Here is a 22,736-nt window from a genome sequence, read left to right on the forward strand (position 1 = left end):
CACCCATTGTACCACTCGAAGAAGCCCCACACCAGCCTCATGCAGACTGCCATTGCAAGTGCATGACCAGGTGTATTTAAAGGTTGCAAACTCGACATGGCACTCACCAAGAGTGCCTTGTGCACTAACACGGCGTGCACTATAGGTAAGTCAGCCCTCTGGCAGGCCTTATCCCCACTAAGGCAGGGTGCACTATAATGCATGTGAAGGCATATGTTTGCATGTGCAAATATGCCTCTACTCCAATTTTACAAAACCCGAAGACACAGTAAGTATACAGGGAAGCCATAGTAAATACATGTGCTGGAGACTGGTCATTACGAGTTCCTCAGCTACATGATAGCCTCTCTGAATACTGGGTAGTTTGTTATCAAACAACTCAGAAAAATAAACCAACACTAATGCCAGTGTTGGAGCCTAACAGCCCTGGCATGGTTGCTGACAGGTTTTTACCAGCCTGCCACCACCAGACACAAATCTGGATTCCTGGGGTGAGAGCCTCTGCTCCCAGGAACCAGAACACAAATTCTTTCCTGGGTGGAGGTGTTACACCTCCTCCCCCAGGCAGGCACCCTGGCCCAGCGGTTAGCTAAAAAGGCTTTACCGTCTTTTAAATCTGACCTCTGACTCTGCTGGTAGCATAAGATGGGAACCAATTTCTTTTTTTTTTACCTCCACTCTGAGCGTGGAGAAATGGGTGGTAAAACAGAGTAGGAAGAGTGCCCCTCCTCCCCCCAGCCTAAACCACCCCCAAGGTCTGGCAGGTGAGGTGATCACACCATTTCAGTTCCCTCCATCTAGGATGGCAGGAAAATAGCCTATCAGGGATGTGACTCTTCCCACAGGAAGTGGTCACATAGTGGGCATAACCACTCTAAGGTAAGTGGCCCATTGGCTACTACCAGGTACTCTCCTTAACACCCACTAAGTGCAGTATTTACTGGGCATCCCTAGACCTGCAGATAAGATTCGACGAACGCAAGAAGGCCTGCGACAAAGAAGACCTAAGGCTCGAGAACAAAAGTCATGCTGCATGAAAAAAAAGGAACCAAACCTCGCCTGCTGCACCCAGGACTCTGCAATTGCCGCTGAGGGGTTGACTAGACATCAGACTCTAAGAAACCCCAGAGGACCGCCAATCTTCTAAAAATTGCCAAGAACCTCTCTCCAGGCTAAAGACGTCACTCACTGCACCCAGCAGGCAAGAACCAATAAAGTAGAGTTCACTGACCGGCCGCTGACCAACAACCCGGACACAGCAGCAAGACCACATTTCACTCGACGGACCCAGACGACAAACGCTGCCAGTGTGCCAAGTTTGGTGGCGCTGCGACCTCCAGTGGCTGAGACGTGCCATAGCCCGGGGTACTGAACCCCCAACATTGCATAACCAGAAGTAAAGTCCACTCTGGACTCTCTGAGGACCAGAAGCAAGCACCAGTAGAGGAACTTTATGACATCTATGAACCCCCCCCACCCCAGGGTGGCCCTGCTGACCTGCAAACCACCCTCAAAGGGACCTGCCCCAGGAACAAGGACCCTAGGACATACAACCCTTGACTGACCTATCTGCACCGCACCCGGCCTCTCTGGCATCTGCATTGGGAAACGAGCTATGCTTTAGGGGTACCTAACCCCCTGCAACCTCTACACTGCAAGGGGCCACTGGACATAACTAAGTCCAGCTGTGCAGTGTGTGCCCAAGTGGTCCCCCTCTCCGATCTGCACCAGCTCCAAGACTTTCAGCCGCTGCTCATGCTTGAACCAGGAACCATCCAAACTTCTCCGTCTGGCCCATAGGACATCTCAACCTAAAAACAGAAGGTGACACTTGTGAGAGCATTGTCTGATTTTATATGAATTTTTAAAGTTTTCCCCATCGATTCCAATGGTACGTAATTACACAAGACTGTGAAAAATCATAACTTAAAAAGTACTTGCCCGATTTTGATGATCTTGGGTCTTAAAAAGGTTATAAAAATCTGAAGTATTTTGGTAAATTGGTCTCAAGTTATTCTTTTATAAAACGTCTCTTTATTAGGTATTTCAACAGTGTTAACAGCGTTTTACAGCTAGGAACTGATATCTCGCATTGTGGGCTAAAAAAACGATCTTCATGCAACAGTGGGAAAATAAACATATAGTATTTGTATCACGTCACTGAATTAAGCCTCCGGTCGGATAGTGTCAGCAATCGTCACAAAGCTAAACATTGGAGTGAAGAAGCAGAACATATCAGGAAAAGAAAGCAATCAATATTGCATAGCTATGGATATGTCACCCACATCTATTAGCAAGATCTGAGTGAAGAAGAAAAGATAGAGGGGGAGTTGGGGATTTGAGGGTCAGGTGTGATGCGCTTGTGCTTATAAATGGGGTCATAAGGGGGGGGGGGGGGGCTAGAGAGTAGTGCAGATGTCGTCAGTGAGTAATACGGCAGTAAAGAGAAAGAGGCCCAGGATTCAATCAACCCATGGTTTTAGGTGGGATTAGGGTAAGGGCCCAAACAATTCTAGGGCCCGCAATCTGGGTGGATTGAAGCAGCAATATTCAGTTTAGAAAAGTATTGTATTACTGGGCTCCAGGTTCTCTGGAATTTCCGCTCGGTATGAGCTAGTGCGTGTGAGATTTTCTCCTTTGCCAGTGTGTGCTATACGCATTCAAACCATTGAGCGATAGTTGGAGGGGCGTTCTGTTTCTAAGCTACGTCATTGAGTTATCTTGTTGCGTGGAGCATGTAACTAATAAGCGTCCAGTCAGAGTGTGCCAGAGCAGTTAATGCAGTAGGGCGGAGGCCAAGTATCGCCATACTGTATGTGGATGGAAGGGGGTAGGCTATCACACCTTTGATATGGCTTAGAACTTTTTTCAAAAATGTAGCGATCAAAGAGCAAGATCACCAGATATGGCAGAAGTCACCCCGGTCAGATTTACATCGCCAGCATGGTGTGGACGGTCCCGAGTTATATATGCACCAGCCCTGTAGGGGTGTAGTACCACCGATGCAATATTTTGTATGCAGTCTCTCGGAAGGAGAAGTTGTGGAACAGTTTGGGGATATCGTGCCATAACGTTTCCCATTGCTTCAAAGGTATCTCTTTGGTTATCTCTTAGGTTCATCTGGGCTGCCAAGGTTGCAACTGCATCGGGACGGAGCATTGCAGCGTTCTAGAAGTATTGGAGATCGGCCCTTTCAATCCCCCATAGGTACATACCAGCTTTTCAAATAAGGTAAATGGATGGATAGACACCGGGTATGTTGAGCGGTGAAAAGCTCAGTGTCTTAAATGCAAATATTGTAGGCAGTGTGCTTCAAGAAGGGCATAGTCTTCTTTGCATTGGGTGGAAGTTTTCATAGTGGTGGCCGTAAAAAGATCTCGTATTGTTTGACAGCCCCAGTCAGTCGAGCCCCGGAATGATTGTGTAAAGAGCTGCAAGGAATATTGGATTACGGGCAATTGAGTGTTTGGGGAGGGACAGGCTGTGAGGCCACGTCTCACCGCTGTTCCACCCCAAATATCCAGCACTGTTCTCAGGGGCATTGCTAAGTATGCACTACATGGCCAGGTGGATTTCAGGAGCCAAGCTAGATCCCATAGGAGTCTGCAGGCTACCGCTCGGTCCACGTGTAATCTGAGTCATTCGCTTTCTCACGCTGCCCAGGCAGATATAAAACATAAGTGTGCTGCCCAATAGTACTCTATGACGTTGGGGCACCCTAAACCTCCTTGCTCGCGTGGATGCATCAAGTGTGTGTTCGAAAGTCTGGGTTTCTTGTTGTTTCAAATGAAGGTACTGATAGCCCACTGTAATCTAATTAGGTCATCCTGCCGGACTGGAGTGGGTAGGGTTTGGAACACATATAGGACTCTTGGTAGAACGTTCATTTTTATGATGCCGATTCGCCCTAACCACGAAATATACAGAGGCCACCAACAGCAAAGGTCCTCTAACATGCCCTTCTGAAGTTCGTGGCCAGTTCGCTGCTGTCTGTGTCGAGGGTGGCCGTAAGGTTGAGTCCCAAGTATCGGATCATGTGTGATTCCCAATTAAAGGGTGACATGCTCTGCAAGTGAGAGAGGTCCAACATCAGGATAGTGAGATTCAAGACAGACAATTTGGACATATTAACTTTAAAGCCAGAAGCAGTCACAAAGGTATCAAAGGCCTGGATAACCACTGGGAGAGGATTAGAGGGCTGTGTGACAGTTAGCAGCAGATCATCCACAAAGACTGCCAAATGCAATTCCTGCAATTCTGTGCCTATCGTAGCGTAATGGCGAAAGGTTCCACAGATAAAGCAAAAACAAGGGGCAAGAGTGGACATCCCGTGCCTAGTGCCCCTCCCGATCCGAACTGGAGCCGTGCGAGTGCCATTGACTCGGATCATGTCTGTTGGGGCGGCATATGATGCCATTACCTTGCTGAGTAAGTTAGGACCCATTCCAATCTTCAGGAGGACCAATTTAAGAAAGGCCCAATTGACCCTGTCAAAGGCCTTTTCTGCGTCCAAGGACAGCAGAAAGGCCAGCAGCTGAAGCCTGTGTGTGATACGTCTCACATTGTCTGTCCCGTCTATCCCATACAAATGCCACTTGATCAGGGCTCAAGCACAAAGCCAATATTTTAGTAAAGACCTTTGTGTTGGTGTTAAGAAGGGCAATTGGACGATACGATTGGCAGTGGGAAGGATCTTTGCCCTGTTTAGGGATTAGAGCAATCTCAGCCATTGCCATAGAAGGGGTAAGGCGAATGTCTGACGTCAAGATGTCTTCCACCAGACCGGCCTCCCTCCTTCCCACGATAGCTATTATGGTGATGAACACCCCCCGCCACCCCAACCCCGCAGCCCCCAGATGGTGGCTTTGAACCCCTCCTACATGGTCTGCAGTGAAGTATTGTTTTCTGTATTGAGTGTAAAGTAAACCTTTATGCCTGCGCGAATGTCATTGATGTTGGCTAGGTCGCACAGGAGGGCTGGGGGAAGGTGCCAGTCTAGTGTATGTCCTATTAGGTTGGGGGAGGGCGACCAGGCAAAGCCGTATGTGCATGGTCTGAGATTGATATTTCAGATATTTCAGTGTTGTCTAGTAGAGGAAGGAGAGTGGGGTTGATAAAGACGTAATCAATGCAAGAGTAGGGAGAAGGAGTAATTGCGGGAATCAGAGTGTTGATGCTGCCAGGCATCACCAGGCCCAGTTCCTGTATGGTCTTCTTCAACTGAACCGACATGGAACCTGACTCTTGAGAGCCGGTAGTGTCACAGTCGATCAACAGATCCCATACCAAGTTGAGGTTGCCTTCCACCACTATGTCGCCTTCAACTCGCCCCTAGTTCTTCATTTAATACTTTGCGAAGATACATATCCTGTCCAGTATTTGGAGCATATATGTTCAGGAGTGTAAGCTTAAGCCGATTTTGGGAAAGATGTAGGATGAGGTATCGGCCTTCGGGGACACATATACCTTGGTGATGTGTGGACGAAAGGATGCCTTGCACAGTATGCCCACCCCAGCGGTTTTCGTTTCTGTATCGGCCCAGTGACGGACAGGATATCGTGGATGTGCCATTGGTGATCTATCTATGCCCCTAAGGTGAGTCTCCTACAAGAACACGAGGTCAGAATCATGCCGAAGGATGTATCCCCAAACTTGTTGCACTTATTGGGAGATTTCATGCCTTGGATATTAATGGAAAGCAATTTAGTTCTCCGTAAAAGGTTCATCATGTGTTACAAATGGTGAGGGAAAAGCTTTCTTCTAGGTTGGGTGTGCCACTCCCCAATGTGGTGGGCCCAAAATAGGCAAGGAAGTGGAATAAGCTTCCGAAAGTCGAGTGAGTATATGAAGATGTTAGGTGAGAACCCTGTGAAGAAGCTTGGGAGTCCGAGCCATGGAGACACACCTGTAGAGGGAAACAATGAGGCAAATGAACATTAAACAATGGCCAACAGGGCCCAACTGCAAGGGTCTCTTCCCCTGGAGAGCAGCACAGCAACTCCCACTTTCCTACAGTGGAGTCACCTTCCGGAAAGGTTGAGCAAAGCAACCAGGCCACATCTGCCCAGAGTCATGGTGTCAGGTACTCGTGTCCTCAAGAGCTCTCCGGACTCCTGGTCAGCGCCACTGCCATACAGCTCAGTTTAGGGGTGCAACAGGTAAATGTGTGGATAGGCAGTTCTCCCCGTAAGGCTCAGGTGGCAGAAGTCAGGGAGTGCAAACAGTTGAGAAGGGAGGGGACAGGGTGCGATCCAGGCTTCGCAGGTGTTGAATGATGATGTTTTTTTGCTTTCCTCTGGGATGCCTCATCTGCACAAAGCTTCTTGCGGTGAGGGCCCAAAGTCTCCCAGATGGGTTTCAGGGGTTCCCTGGGAGAGAAGGTTTCCCTCTCCAGGACCTCTTCAGAGTCTATATCAGAGAGATTGAGGAGCTTCCGTGCTTCAGAGAGGAATCCCAGATATCGCCTGTTCTCCTCCCAGTCGAAGATGAGAGCAAACGGAAGTCCCCATTAGTATCGGATATCCCTACTGCGTAGGTGGTCCGTGACTGGTTTGAATTCTTTCGACGGCGGAGGCTAAGGGAGAGTGGTCTTGGTACACTTGAAAGTTATAGCCCTGAAAAGTCAGACTGAATGATTTGCCGTGTTGCTTCCTTCTCAGTAAAGTAGTGGACCCTCACTAGGATGTCGGGGGGTGTATTGAGTCCACTAGATGCCAAAGCTACCCTGTGGGCTAGGTCTAGTGCAGAGAGCGGAGCCCCAGTGTCCCCCTAAATAGAGTGGAAGAGGGCTGCCGTGAAGGCCATGTCTGTCTGTCCCATTCGCTTCTTTCGGAATACATCGAAATTTAGTCTGCTTCAATTATCAAGATCTTCTTGTTTGGATTTCAGTTCTATGTTCTGTTGTTCAGGGTGTTCACACAACTCCAAAGCAGCTCCTGGTCCTCCGATCCAGCATATACAGTACACTTGAGGTCATCCACTCGACTCCCAATCTCCGCTACTTCTCAACATACATCTTTAATGCACGATTTGAGGTCATCCTTAAGTGATCCTATTTCTTAGCCAATTACCTGAAGAAAGTATGTGAGGATGTACGGTGTTATGTTAATCGGTGCAGGAGGGGCATCCCTGGAGTCTAAGGCCCACTCAGATTTCTGTTTCCTTTTTAGGAGGCTTATTCCATAGGGAGGAGATGGAGATCTCCTTCGCAGGTTTGTTGTGTGGCATAATGAGGGTCCCAGACTACGCGCAAGGAGAAGTCGAAGTGGACGCTGTCTCGAAACCCCAGGAGGCTTGACTCCTGGGCCCCCTGCACCCAGATCCCCCAGTGCCAGAGGTGACAGCAGAAGAAGAAGCGAGCGAGCGACCCACGGCCAGGACACCAGGCAAGGGGAGGACGCGCTGATGGGCCTCAGCTCCCTGGAGATTACAATTGTTGCTTCCTTTTATGCTTCCCAGTTTGAAATTCCAGGAGGGTAAGACTAGCTTTTTCATGGGTGCCCAGCTGTGGTCCAGGCTCCCCATCGCGACTAGAGTCCGCGCCAGAGACCCGCAAGTTGAACACCTCTGCTCGGTGCACAGGGACCAAGCTTCTAGCAGACTCAGTGCCCAGCTCGGGGCAGCAGACAGGTCAATAAACGCACACCTGGCACCCAGGCCAGCAGTGGTCACCAGGAAGGCAGGGCTGCCCCTGAGCCCAGAGGCCTCCGGCACCCAGGCAGCAGTTACCTGGCCACTGCCTCTGGGTCCAGGAGACACCAATGGTCCCAATAAGCTCTCCCGCTCCAAATAGGCTGCAGTAGGCTCCGGCATGTTGCTGATGTGGAAGTGAGGAGGGGTAAACCTCTCCCTGCAACAGTCCTCACGCGCGAGACCTCTAGGCACCCAGAGCGGTGTACCCCCATCATGCTGCAGCCGCTCCCATTCATCCCCTGCGCTGTCCTCACTGCCCCAGGCCTCACGTTCGAGGCCCTGAGGTGCCCCCTTTCTGGGATCACAGCAAAGGAGAGGAGGGGGGGGGGGGGGGGGGGGGAATTGGCATCCCCTGAAGTACAGATCTCCGGGTCACTCTCCGTGCTGGGCGCGTTAGGCCATTCCGTCCCAGCATGGCCAGATCAGAGCCAAGGTGCAGCAGCTTCCTAGGCTGTGACAGGAAGGAGAAAAATGGCAGCCACAGCCCTAGGAGACACAGCTGCTCGATCCCAGCCACCACCGGAGGGAGGAGAGTCGGCCCGCTCCGCAGTCCGCCTCCCTCAGAGCAACAGTATGGGGGTATTTTGCCGTTCCTGCAGCCCAGTTTTGCTTTAGTTGGCAGCAGATGTTGAGTGTGGAGCCAGAGAGCTCTGGTTTAGCATCTCATGCCATCTTGCGCTTGGCCACCCCCCCCCCCCCCAGATAATTATTTTGTGTGAGTGTCCACATTTGATACAAGGGGTTCAACAAATGCTTAGAACATCCTCAAGATTAGACTAATTGTTCAACCAAGCTAGCACTAAATGTAGAGCATTAGGTAGTCTACTTAATACCTCTGGATACCAAGGTCGGGTGCTTGGGCTCTCTGCACAGTGCACATCATTTTCGTACACTATAAACAGAGCCAGCCTCCTACAAAGGCAGACTATGATGGAGAGAAGATCAGCTTTAGGGACCAGTTTTGCCCCAGTAAAAAAAAAGTATCTTCTGGCGTAGTCTTTTTTTCTGGAGAAATGTTCTCACCTGAGCGGAAGGCTGCCGGCTTGATTTGACAGAAGGCTTGACAAACCATATACTAAGGACTATTATACATGGTATGAGCCAATTAGGGATTAGTCAATTGCACATATACTTTAGGGGTTAGAGTATGTAGACTGAATGCTGAACGACAGCACCCCAGTGATCAGTCAGTAAGCCAGCACTAAATCCAGCAAAAAGTGGGAGTGATCCTGCCAAAAGGCCACTTTCCCCTTGCCCGATTTCCTACTTTGGCACCAACTCCCCAAAACCGTTCTACAGCAGGAACAACTGGAAGGGTATGGTATTACACTCATCCACAATCTTCTTGACCCACTGGTTGAAGTTATGGCCTTCTAGGCCTGCAGAAAAGGATAGTCGTCCTCTCACTGACATCACATACTTCTTCACAGGTGAACTAATGCAACTTACCTGATGGTGTAGGGAAGAAGAATTATGAAGGCTGGAGGGATATGGGGAGAGGCGGTATTAGTTGCTCTTGTTGAAAACGTGGGGTGGATTGGCACTGTCTGAAGGCTTTGAGACTATAAAGGTAAAGAACGTCTTTCGCTGATGACAGCAGTCCTAGCAAACTTGCAGTGGCTTTGTCTTCTTTGAACCGCAGTAATGCTGCATCTTCTTTCTGACCAAGGAGCTGCTCGCCAAAACAGGGCATACCCACGTAAGCAAAGTAATACAGGTGGGCAAGAGTTTATTTCAGTGCAAACTGACTCTTAAAGTATACTCTGGACAATCTCAAGGTGCTTTGATTATTTACATAAATCTTTCAAATCACACTAAAGAATATTAGAGATGTGACTGTGTCAGAAAACACTATTGAGAGTTTTGGGCTTGCATGTGTTATTAATAGGACCAGCATTTAATACAAGAGTTCCTTCCAGAGATCTTATATGCACTTTATCCAATTTACATTTGCAATTTCCAAAGTGGAACTATTTTTTCCTCATTACTTGCTACTTTTTTGACTGGTGGTCGGTGGGTAGGGTAGGAAGGACCCCTGGGCTCAGTTTTGTGGTACATTAAGCTTCCTGGGAACAGATGCCGTGACAAGAAGCCTGGGTCTCCAGGAGCTAAAGGTACGGAGCATTTTGCTACAGTTCGATTCACCCCTTGACATGAGGTGGCATTAGACCCAAGAGCCTTAGGGTGGTTTCCCCCCCAACTATTTGCCTACCTCCACCACTTTTCTGACATCACTTTTGCTAGCTTTAGAACTTTGTACACTTTCCCACTGGTAGCCAGTGCTAAGGTGCTTTTGCTCTCTCCTCTAAACAGGACAACATTGGCGTATCCCTAATTGGCATATATTTAATGTACCTATATGTCCCTAGTAAGGTTCTCTACATTTGCACAGGGCCTGTAAATTAAATACTGCTTGTGGGCCTGTAGCATTGATTCTGCTACCCACATGGTTAATTAGCCCTTTAACCATGTCTTAGGCCTGCCATTGCAGAGCTATATGAAGTTTTCCACTGCCATGCCGACCTGGCAAAGTAACCCTTAAGCCTGACCGAAACCTTCCCTTTTTTTTTTATACATGTCACCCCTAAGGTAGGCCCTTGACAACCCAGAGGTCATTTATTTAAAAGGCAGGACTTGTATTTAGGAAAGTACCCTCTTACTTAGCATTGTTTATCCCCATTTTCTGACTGTTGTCAGTGTGTTTGACTGTGTTCACTGGGATCCTGCTAACCAGGACCTCAGTGATTATGCTCTCTCCCCTCTAACTTGGTAACTAGCACCATTTCATCCCAAATTTTGGCATACTGGTGTGGGCATTGGGTACCAGGGGATCCCCAGGGGCTGAAGCATGTATTACGTTGCCAGTATTGGAAGTATGATTCCATGCACTCTGGGGGCTCCTTAGAGGACCACCACTATTGCTCCTACCAGCCTTTTGGGGTTTCGGGGCAGCCCAAGCAGCTGCCACCCCTCAGACAGGTTTCTGGCCTCCTGCTGCATGAACAGCTCAAGCCCAGGAAGGCAGAAGAAAGGATTTCCACTGGGAGAGGGGGGTAACGCTCTCTTCCTTTGGAAACAGGTATTACATTGCTTGGGAGGAGTAGCCTACTCAAGCCATTGTTATGATTTGAATGGCACATTTGGTGCCCTCTGTGCGTAAACCAGTCTACACCGGTTCAGGGACCTCCAGTCCCTGCTCTGGTGCGAAACTGGACAATGGAAAGGAGAGTGACCATTTCTCTGTCCATCACCACCCCAGGGGTGGTGCCCAGAGCTCCCCCTGAGGATCCCTAGGTTCTTTCCTCTTGTTTCCAAGGTTGGCAGGGACCACTGGGAGCATCTGAGTAGCCGGGCCAGGCAGGTGGCATCATAGCCCCCTTCTAATAGGGGGTTACCTGGCTAGGTGATCAACCCCCCGGCTAGGTGACCAATCCCCCTTTCAGGGCTATTTAGGGTCTCTCTCTTGGGTTGGGTCCTCTGATTCAGCTTGCAAGATTCCATCAGGAATGCAACCTACTTCGACTTTTAGCCACTTGAACCGCGACTGGACCCTCCAGGAACCAATAATCTGCACCCACGAGGAAAATTGCAACATTGTTTCCACGGCTCCTTCCAGCTTCTGCAACATTTCCCTGGCTGAGCATTCTCTGAGGGCGGCAAGACTTCAGTCTGTACGTGAAGGAAGAAGGAATCTCTCTTAGAGTGAAGGAGTCACTCCCCTGCACCCACAGGCACCTACTGCAACAACAACCGGCTGCGTGGATCTCCTCTCATCCTGAGCTGCATGGATCCTGCATCACAGCTGGTGGTCTGGAGTAGTGCTCTTGGTCCTCTCTGCCAGCTCTACAACTTTGATGGAGGCATGCCCTTGCCTTCCACGCAGGACAGTACCCCCGTGAAACATGTCTCTTGCAGCTGCCAAGGCTGGTTTGCATCTCCTCTAAGGGATCTCCGTGCTTCGTGTAGCACCAGCCCCCAGCACTCCTTCCTGCGTCACACAGCTCTCTGTGCATTTCTCCTGAGGCGTGGGACCCTCCTCCAGTTGTGCTACGTTGGCTCTTCTACGACTCTCGTGTCCCACTCCTGTGGGTGCTGCCTTTGCTCCTGTGGGCTCTCTGTGTCACTGAGGGTCCCCTCTGACTCCCCCTCCTAGGTTGAGTCCTACTGGGCCTTGCTGGTCCCTGGCAGTTCCACTTTCCGCGAACCACAACATTTGCTTTTGTCAAGGCTTGCTGGTGGAATACCTGCACCAACACCCGACTGCGATTCTTCTTCCAGCGTGGGACATTGACTGCACTCCTCAGGAACTCGAAAACTACTTCAGTGCTGATCTTCACATCACCGTTGACCAACTCCTGCATCCACAGCTAGGTAGGTAGTAGCTCCTACTCCTCCTGGACTCTTCTGTGACTTCTGGACTTGGTCCCCTTACCTAGGTGGGGGTCCTGTGTTCGCATTCCATTTTTTTAGTATATGGTTTGGGATTCCACTGGGGTCACTATTGTCTAACTGCATTTGCACTGTTTTCTATCACTTTCTATGCCTATTGCTGATAACTAGTGTATATATTTAGGCCCTCATTAGGACCTTGGAGGCAAATGCCGCCTACCGCCAACATACCATTGCTGTGTCTACCGACCATCCATGCCATTATGACCGTAGCTGGAATTCCACCAGAAGACTGGTGGAATTCCGGTGACGGTCATGGCGGCAGACGGTGGTAAGGTGGCGCTGCTGCCAGCAGCAGCGCCACACCAGCAAAACACCGCCTAGCATATCATGTTCCATTATACGGCCTGGCGGTGTTTTGCTGGCGGACGCTGCTGCTGGCAGCAGCGCCGCGTCCTGTCACCTGACACAGGACCCCCATGCAAGCAGGTAAGTCGGGTTCTCTGACAGAAGAGGGGGGCGGGGGTGTTGTGTGCGTATGTGGGGGTGTGTGTGACTGTGTGAATGCGTGTGTAATGCGTGTGTGCATGAGTGGGTGTGGGTGTGTGTGTATGTATGTGCATGTTGTGTCGTGTGCTTGTGTGTGTGCCTGGATGTATGTTCGTGAGGGTTGCTGTGAGTGTGTATGAATGTATGCATGCGTGGGTGAATGTGTGTATGGGTGTGTATGTCTGCGCGTGTATGTGTGTATATGTGGGGGGGGGGGGGGGGGGTCGGGAGTGGGAGGATGGTGGAGGATTCTGGGGATGGGGCGGCGGAGACCCCCCCCATCAGTGCCAGGGAAAGAATTCCCTGGCACTGATAGTGTCTACCGCCATGGTTTCTGTGGCAGTACAGAAACCATGGCGGTGGGCGGGGTCAAAATGCCATGGGCGGCCTAATGACGGCCGCCGGGCTGAAAACTGAAGTCTCCAGCACGGCTATCGTTGCCGCCGGGGCAGTCGGTGTGTTGACTTGGCGGTTTAGCTTTAGCCAAACTGCCAATGTCATAATAGTGGAGGTAGGTACTGCCAGCCTATTGGCGGTAATACCTCCACTATAGCTCCGACCGCCGGGTTCCTAATGACCCTATAAATGTGTTACTTACCTCCTATTGGAGGGTTGCCTCTCTAATACTTTTTTGGCATTGTGTCACTAAAATAAAGTACCTTTATTTTGGTAACACTGAGTGTTTTCTTTCATGTGTGTAGGTGCTGTGTGACTACAGTGGTATTGCATGAGCTTTGCATGTCTCCTACATAAGCCTAGATAAGGCTTGGCTGCTCATCCACAGCTACTCTAGGAAGCCCGGCTTCTAGACACTGCCTACACTACACTAATAGGGGATACCTGGACCTGGTATAAGGTGTAAGCACTTTAGGTACCCACCACACACCAGGCCACCTTCCTACAATGTACCTTTAAGGTTTGCCTGTCCTGGTAGTGAAAAACTCTCAACATTGTTTTCTTATTTTTCACTACAGCACAGCCCATCTCTCCCATAGGATAACATTGGGATAACCGTATTACATCTTAAAAGTGTAATTCACAATGTGGAAGAAATGAGCTTTTTAAGTTTGGTGTCTCTGGAATCACAATTTATTGTGAAGTTGGATTCAAAATTGCAATTCTGAAAATGCCACTTTTAGAAAGTTGTCATTTTCTTACTTTAGCCATTTGGTGTCTGCTGCCGGTCTCTGATCACATGTATGGTTTGAGTGACAGCTTCGTGTATTCCCCCTAGACAGCCAAATACAAAGGGAGCATAGGTGTGCCTTGTTGGGCCATTCTGGCAGGATGGGAGGCAGGAGCTGGCCACAGCCTTACTTACACCTGAATAGGATATGCCCTGCCTCCACACGAAGGGCGGCATAACCCCCTGTAGTGAGCCTGCAGCAAGGGTACGAAGACCAGGACCTCTGTGCACTTCGAAGGCCTGTCTTTGAAGTTTCTCCCACTTTAAAGGCCCAACTGGGTATAAGTACTGGACCTCTGACACCAAGCAACCAGGTCAGCACACTTCTGGCCCTGTGACTACTCTACCTGGAAGAAGGACTGCTGTAATGCTGAACGACTGCCACTCTGCTGGACTGCTGCTTTGCTGGACTCCTGCCTTGCTCTGCTTCCTGGTGTTCCCCTACAGGGGGAGAAGGACTGGATCTGCATCACTTGAACCCAGAGTGACTGCAAGGGTTAGCTGGCTGTCCTCCCGATCTGAAGTCTAAGGGCCATAAAAGACTTCCAACCACCCTGCTCCTAGACTCTGCCATCTGTCAGTCTGCCCTGCAAAGTACTGCCACCCCAGTCCCCTTGGAAGTGGGTCTAAGGTGTTTTGCTTCAGTGGAACTAACGTATCCACAGCTACAGGAGCAGAATCAACACATCGCTGCTGCTGCGTGGAGCAGAACCGCCACTGCAACGCTTTTCCTAGCACAAGGTCTTTGTATCCCCATTAACAGTAGCCTCGATGACAACGAAACTCCTCATCTCAGCCTCTGCACTCATCGCAACCGACGCATCGCCTTAACTGTACAACACATCCTCGACACTTGCCTTCATATTGCAAGCCCCAACGCCTGGATCCTCGACATCAATGCAGCAGGAACTTGCATCCTAAGTCATTTTTGGTGTTGAGACAGAGCCAGCACCACTTCCTTCACCACCCCCTGTGACTTGTGACTGGAAGAAGTTTGCAGATCCAGTCTGGGGCCTGGAATATTCAAAGGTGACAAATATGCACAAAGAAGTATCCATCAGAAGCAGTGTTTTATACAGGATCTGCAGTGTCCGTGCACTACAATACCCAACCGCAGGCACCTGCAGAAGTGGCACTCTAACGCCTCTGTGACTCTCTTTCCGTAGCTGGTAGCCATGTTCTCCCACCAGGGCAACCCTGTTATCCCCAACAGACAAGCCCTCCCACTTACCCTCTTTCTCACTGAACATCTCAGGATCTAACCCTACTATGTTCTCTACCCTCTTCCTTTCTTAATCCCATTGTTCCCCATCTCTCCTATTTCTAATTACCCCCTTCTTTCCTGGTTGTTACTTATTTTGGTTTGATGTTCAGATACAATTGTCTTAGTTGCCAACCACCCACCTATCATGCCCCACTAGAATGATAGGGTCTTGAACCTCAGCCCAAGCCTTTACTAGCACTATGACCTGCTAAGGGGTTCCCTATTGCACGTGGCTTCATCAAGTGGGCTTCTTGACCCGATCTGCACATTTTTCTTTTTTCTTGTTCTGCCCTGGTTGTAAAGTTGTATATGATGTTCATGTACTGTACGGTACTGTGCTTTCATGAAAAATAGAAATAAAGGTTGCAGAAGCAATGTATTGGAGGCATTTAGAAAACACAGAAGAACAAGAAGCAACTATCCAAAATAGACAACCTCCTCAGAAATCTGTACAGCCCTGTACATTTGAAAGCTTTGCATACACAAAATGTGTTCACCAAGGTCTACTACAAAGCCAATCCATCATCTGTCCATGGATTAAATCCACAGTAACGTGTTTCTATAATCTCGGACAAAATAAATTCAAAAGCACATTAAATGGGGGTACTAGCAGCCAAGATGGCCACCAAAGACAGTGAGACCCAAGCTAACAGTCAACATTATCCCCAGCTTAAATGTACTATAGCTTCAATATAAAAGTGACTGACAGTTGGGTGAACGCAGCAGCATAGGTGAAACCCACCAATAGCTTTCAAGACTGCCGTCTGCAAGTTGAAATGAGTGTAAACAGACTATCTCCTCAACCTAGCTAACCACGCCATCTGGAGAGCGGCCTGGCAAAGCCTGGAGGCACTGCTGTGAGTGGAAGAGGTCCATTTCCACAAACCCTAGCCACATCAAACAGTGGCACAGTGTGAGAAAGCCAGGACACAAGTGGCTGGGCCTCCAATTGTGAAGGTTGTTGCTGATTTGTGGCGCTAGTGGCAATGCAGGTGTAATCCTGCAGAGGACTGCCCCACATGGACACCAGAGTATCTGAGCTATAGCAACAGCAGAGGTTGCTGACACACTGTAGAGAATGGTCTTGAGGACTCACTAAAGGGGGGCCTCGAGGGGAGTGAAGCTGGACTGATGAATTCTTTAAGTTTCTGCCTTCATTGAAGTCCAGCGGACTAGTAGTGTGCGTAAAAGCTGATCCTGTTTAGAGAATTCCTTAAGCCAACTTACTGGTTTGGTAAGCCTCCTGCAAAATAAAGTAACCAAGGCCTAATGTCTTGATACATTAAAAGAAAGCTGTTAGACATATGGGGCAAGTGATAAGTAGGACAGGCTGATTTCCCAGACTGTAAAATGTCATTGATACCAACAGGGCTGGAGGAGAGGCCTGTCCTGTGAAGAGACCAAAGACACGGAAACTAGTGCATGGATACCATGGGCAAGCACGACCAAAAGCAATCAAAATTGTTGCTTCATAATATAACAAAATTATATATAATGGAGCTATGGAGATCCATTTCCCACAGGTAAATAGCACTCAACAAGATAGGGATGTCCGCACAATACAGCTGGGCATGTGATGGCATACATACAACTGATGGAAAACCTTACACTAAACATTAGACTTAACCACATAAGGTAAAGTCTAGATAAACAGGAAGAACAATGTTACATGGCAAAGCATCATATGCCCAAATGAGAACACATGAAGGGGGAAAAAAAACTCGAAAATATGAAAAGGTGCTGTAAGTGAAAAGGGACAAAAACAAAGATTTTGAAACCTGATCTAAATGCAAAAACATTCACATTGTTGAAGTTTGAGAAACTACCAACAATGGGAAACTATTTATAGAAAACACCTTGTACACGTGTTAGAAAAAAAAGGAAAAAACAAAATCACAATTTCCAGCTACGTTTACACTCCTGAGGGATCTGGGAAAACTAGGGGTGGAGAAGCTACCTGGAGGAGTGCTTGCAAGAGATGCTGAGGACTGATGGACATTTAACCATTACCTGGCATGGCTCTATTGCTCTCACACCAAGTACTGTCTCCGATTGACAGTGTAGATGCTGACACCGTACCAAGGGTGCCTGTTCTGTTTATCTACCTGCCTTGCTGAATGTTGCAGCGTCTATGGAGCTTACCACTGGGTGGCGCTTGGGCATGTAGCCGCACAATCTTGTTTGAGTACAACTCTTCACAATTCATTTGTGGATACAGACCAGTAGAGGGCCCTAGTAGTTTCTTTTGTGGAACTGACAGTATTGCTGTGCTCTATAAAGCCCACTGGCAACACACATCATGCAGCTTCACCAAACATAACACTTGATGGGAAATGCATAATCCTTACCCATCACTTAAAGAATCATGTTTTTGGTTCCAACATGCAGGCAAAAGGGGGCCATGCCTATTTTCTCACCTGGGGCTGTATTAGATAAAGTGCATCGTCCCCAACTGTGCCGTAGCACACCTTCAACTGGCATGCCAACCATAAACAGTGACCGTGAGTCCTATTACAATGTCCTGTGGCGGCACATTAGTGTAAGACACAGCGGTTGCTTGAGGGAACTGCTCTGTGTTTAAATGTGCAGACAACACCACATTCACTTCAAAGGCGGATAGATATCCCCTTGCAGGTGAGTGCAGCCTTGGTGGTGATGGTGGGTGGGGGGTTTGAGTGTTAGTGGGATCCACACCAAAATACTGCTCTCAGCGAGGCACAATGATTACGTGCAAACCTTTTGTGGAGCAGTCAGTGCATATCCTGGTGGCCTCTCTGCCTCTGCCCTTAAATCAATAAAACTGCACATGCAATTGGTTTCCCTCATTTTCCTGTGGTCAAGCCCAATTGCAAAATGCAGGTGTCGAAATCTATTAAAATAGTGCTGGCACAGTATATTGTGCCCGAGTTATCTGTATTCGGTTTGGAGGGGGGGGGCAGAAAAAGGGCACACAGGCCCATTGGCACTGTATCTAACAATGCCACAAGTATTTCAGTCCAACTTTAAAACACAAAAAATGCACTGAAATTTAGATAACAAGGGTCTCAAGGTCTTGCAGGAGTCCATTTTGTTCTTCAAATTCACATCTAACTGTGTAATCTGTTTTAGTGACTATTCGTCCCCTCTTCCTATATGATGTCCGCACATTCAAGTTAAATACATGTGCACCATAGTTTACCCTAACATTTCAGTGCCATCACTCACCCTTCACTACTTCTCTACGTAGCATCTCTTAGCATGGTAGCGTAATAATTTGAAATGTATTTTCTTTTGAGTTTACAGCAAACATGCAGATAAATTAACATGTATGAAAGCGCTTACATCCTCACTGTCGGTGCAAATTATAGAACGTGCACTTAGATCCAGACACTGAAGCTCAAATCTTGCAGTTTCTAGCTGTAGCGACAAGAATTCAGTCTGCTGTTTCTCTGCTGCCAACTTAGTCTCCATCTCTCTTGTAAGATTCTTCAGAGTTTGCTGCCATTTGTCCTTTTCACATAAATACTGTTTTCTGAGGGACACCAGCTGTATTCTGCTAGATTCTATAGCTTGTTTTAATTCATGCAAATCTTCAGTTTTTGTGGACTGATAGGTTGGACATTGTTCTTGAATTTTGTTAAGCGATTTCTCAAATATTTGACAACATGCATCAAGTGCATTCAGTTTAACTGCCAGGTCTGCCTCTAAGTGTGGGGAAATGTTTTGACCAGCTGAGAAGTTAACCACAGAATTGGAGGTTACCTCCAACATATCTGACACACACTCATTTTCAAACAATTTGTTTTTGCTTTTCGTATCTTCATAAGATTTCTTCAATGGCACATTTATAAGCACATATTTGTCAGATATCAGCTCCTTCCCAATCATATCCAAATCCTCTTGGATAAGTGTTTGTTCAAGCTCACTATCCTCTAAGGCTATTTTGTCATTTATTAACGACCCCATCGCTTTTGTGACTTGTTTATCGCAACTTCCAGCGGAAGAAACTTTCTGATCAAAACTCATTTGAAGAAGTTCGAGCTGAGCTTGAATTTTATTCAATTCTGAGTCTTTTTCTTTCAATGAACTGTTCAGCTCCTTTGTACCACTAGAGCTATCAAAATCTACCCTGTTTTTGGTCAGCTGTTCACTTTGGATATGAATAAAATCAGCAAGCTGTTGGTTTTGTTGAATCAATTGTGCTTGCTCAGCCTTACACTCATTAATCTCTTTTCTCAAACAATCAATTTCTTTAGAAGACGTACTGTGAATATGTGTCATTTCATTTTGGTGCAACAAAGGCTTTAGTGCTTCAAGTTCTTTTTTTAATTCAATATTGTTATTCTCAAGGGAGAAACATTTAGATATGGATTCTTCATAATTATCATTAAGCATTTTATTACGCTGTTCCAAATCTAATTTACTTTGCCGAAAATTATTAGCTCGCTCATTTAGTAAAGCTTCTAAACAAACTTTTCTCTCTTCCAGTGAACTGCAATTTTTTTGAAGCAGCATATACTCCTGCTCTGCTTTTTTGCATCTTTCCAAAAGTACTTGTTTTGCATCCCTATACATATTAAATAGCTCAGAGATGGTTTTTACTTTTTCATTTACACAATTTGCAAAATAAAGATTTGTTTCCACTGGATCTTTTTTCTCCCAATGAAAATTAAAGTGCTCTAGGTTTCCACACTCTGCAGCATATTGCTGACCATCTTCCTTATACATGCTGTGCATTTTAGATACATTTTCTTTTTCCAAGCCCTCTGAGGCAAATACAGAATTCATCTCTTCCATTGTTTCAATGAGAATTTTGTTGTTGTTTTGCAAACTTTGCATACTTGAGCCCTGTATTTCTACTTTCTTTAGAAAAGCTGTCAACTGTTTCTCCTTGTCCTCGAGTGTCGACTCTGCAAGCGTCTGATGTACTAAACTTTCTTCTTGAAGTTTGTTAACATTTGCATGTGTGTCCTGCAAAAGATCATTGTATGTTTTTTCTGCTTCACTGAGGCGTTTTTCTACCTCTGCTTGGTTTTTCAGCAATTCTCCAACTTGGTGCAACAATTCTGAGCTCAACTGCTTTTCAGACTGAAGAGAAACCTCAAGAGAAGTAAGTTGCCCTTTAAGGATGGATGAATCCATGTCCTCAATTTGTTTTGCATATTGTATTATTTTCAATGACAGATTTTCTTTTTCTTTTTTGTGCTTTTGGTCTTCATACTCTGCTTTCTGTTGGAATTCCACAAAGGCTTGTTTCTGATGTTCTACCTCTACACATTTGTTTTCTACCAACGTGTTAAGATTTTGAACTTTCAGACTTAATGTTTCCTTTTCCATTTCTAGTGACTCAATCATGTCCTTTTGAGTACTAAGACTTTGTTCGAGTACTTCCAATTTGCTTAATAATTGTTGTCTTTCAAATGTAAGTTGATTGTTCAACAGTTCTCGTTCCGATTTCCATTCAAGTAAACTTAGGTTTTCTTTTTTTAGTTCTTCAAATTCTTTCTCTTTTTCACTTATGATATCCTTCAAGTTCTCTGAATGTTCTATCATTTTAATTAGTTTATTTTTAATTTCTTCATTATCCAAATCTTTTTTCATTAGCGGATCTTGAACATAATTTAGTTTATTTTCCAGAACGCCTGCATTATCTTTCAAATTTTCCAAACAGAGAGGATCATCCTGTTTTTTCAGCTTCTCCTGGGCACCCTTTAGTTCGGCCTCTTGCACAAGATTCTTCTCTGAAAAATTAGAAACATGCATGCCAACCAATTAATAACCATTTCATAGATAAAAGTATTCAGCAACTTTAGGTTGGATAAAAACACCAAATACAATGTAAAAACAATTCTTAGCATGATTTTCATTTTGACAAAGAAACATGGTCACCTAGAATGTGTGGGACTTAAAATGAAGGAATGGGCCTGCTATACCTTCTAATTGTCCCACGTCTTTAAAGAGAACAGCCCTACCATATTTAATATGGTTACCAATCAGTATATCAGTCATTGAAGATTCCTAGGACCAGTCCAAAGATGTTTAAAAGATTAATATGTTTTGTAACTCTGTTGGTTCTGATGAACAGGTTATTTTATATGACGATTCTTCATCATTGGCTGCAAGCTAGGCATTCCCCAAGTGTTAATTGTTCCTTCTAAAGACACGCAGGCAATATGACAGAGTGCAAACAGGCAGAAGTGATGATGGGGGAGTACAGTGCTTTTCCTGCTTCGCCTAGATCAAAACGTCCCCACAAGTGGAAAGTGATTTTTGATCTCAGTTAGATCTCCATTATCCATTAAGATGGCCTTTGATTAAGACAGCCTTTGATAGGCAAAGCACAGATAATGGATTGAAATATTAACCACTCCTCTGTGGATTCAGTCTACAAGGAGAGAAAAGTATGGAGACTACCTCAGACCTACCAGAAACAGTGTAGGTTGAAAACAGATATGTAGCATTCCTCGCTTTGTTCTTTCACGCTAAACCGGACCCCAAAAGATTCAAGGCTTTTGTGATAAAAATTAGCAAAACATTAGCACAACTATTAGAAACGTAAACAGAGCTAATATAGAGCTCACTACTGAGCTGTTAGAAACATAAACCATCACTTTTCATCATAGTTTGAAGACCTCAGCCATAGAGTGTAAATCAGTACTCTACTCTTCCAAGCGCCGGTAAGTCAGTGGATAGTGCAGATGTCTAAAACAGAGTACTTAGCACAGTTTTGTCAACTCTAGCTCATTGAGGAGCGAGAATATCTACACAGTAATGTTTAGTTAAGGTGTGTGGAATTGGCCATGTAGATGCTTTGCAGATGTCAGCAATGGGAATATTATCTAGTAATGCCATAGTAGCCCACTTCTTCCTAGTTTTATACAGGGCAGTGGGGAGAACTCTCTTGGCTTTAAGGTAACATGTTTGGATACATTCAACAAGCCATCCAGCAATGCAAGCTTAGGATACTGGGTGCCATTTATAAGGATTAGCAAAGCCAGCAAAAAGCTGTCAAGTTTTTCAAAAATGTTTGGTTTTCTCAATGTTGTACATGAATACTCTTCTAGAGTGTGAAATGCCTTCGCAGCTACAGAGCTTGGGCGAGGGAAGAAGACTGGTAGTTCAAGGTGCAACAGCGTGACCACATTAAAGAATTCTGGGTCTGTTCTGAGGAAGATCCTAACCTGATGGACCTGGATAAAAATCTCTTACAAAGTGAGGGCTTGAAACTCACTTATGTGCCCTTGCGAGGTGATGGCTATAAGCAAAGTCACTTTCCAGGAAAGGATTTCCAAAGGACAGGAATGGGAGACCCACTCGTCTAGTGAGTGCTATGTTAAGGTTCCATATAGGGGCAGGTCGCACTCTAGGTGGAATAAGTATTAAGGGCTTCTATAAAAGTTTTAATGACTGGAATTTTTTAAAAAGAAGAATTCTCTCAATTTTGCGTATATGCAGCAAGAGCTGAAAGATGTGTACATATATCAAACACTTCTACCCACAACATGTTTACTAGGATTGTTCACTAGATCTGCTAGACATAAAATAACTACCAAATTCATCAACCTTGCTTTAATACTAGCCAAGCATCACATCACACTAAACTGTAAAACCACTGAAGGGCCTCAAATGGCGAAATGCGGCAACAAACTGGTTCGCCGGGTGGAATATGAGAGTAAA

General features: G+C 46.5%; 1 protein-coding gene across 2 annotated transcripts in view; it reads right to left on the bottom strand.

The window, feature by feature from the left end:
• CENPF (centromere protein F) overlaps nt 1-22,736 on the bottom strand; it is a 364,724-nt gene that overhangs the window by 188,026 nt on the left and 153,962 nt on the right. For both annotated transcript variants that reach the window (XM_069233898.1, XM_069233897.1), the window contains exon 12: nt 18,402-20,800. In XM_069233898.1, the coding sequence (XP_069089999.1) occupies nt 18,402-20,800 (2,399 nt within the window). The remainder of the gene's footprint in view (nt 1-18,401; nt 20,801-22,736) is intronic.

The sequence above is a fragment of the Pleurodeles waltl genome, chromosome 5 (assembly GCF_031143425.1).
Source record: "Pleurodeles waltl isolate 20211129_DDA chromosome 5, aPleWal1.hap1.20221129, whole genome shotgun sequence".
Lineage (NCBI taxonomy): Eukaryota > Metazoa > Chordata > Amphibia > Caudata > Salamandridae > Pleurodeles > Pleurodeles waltl.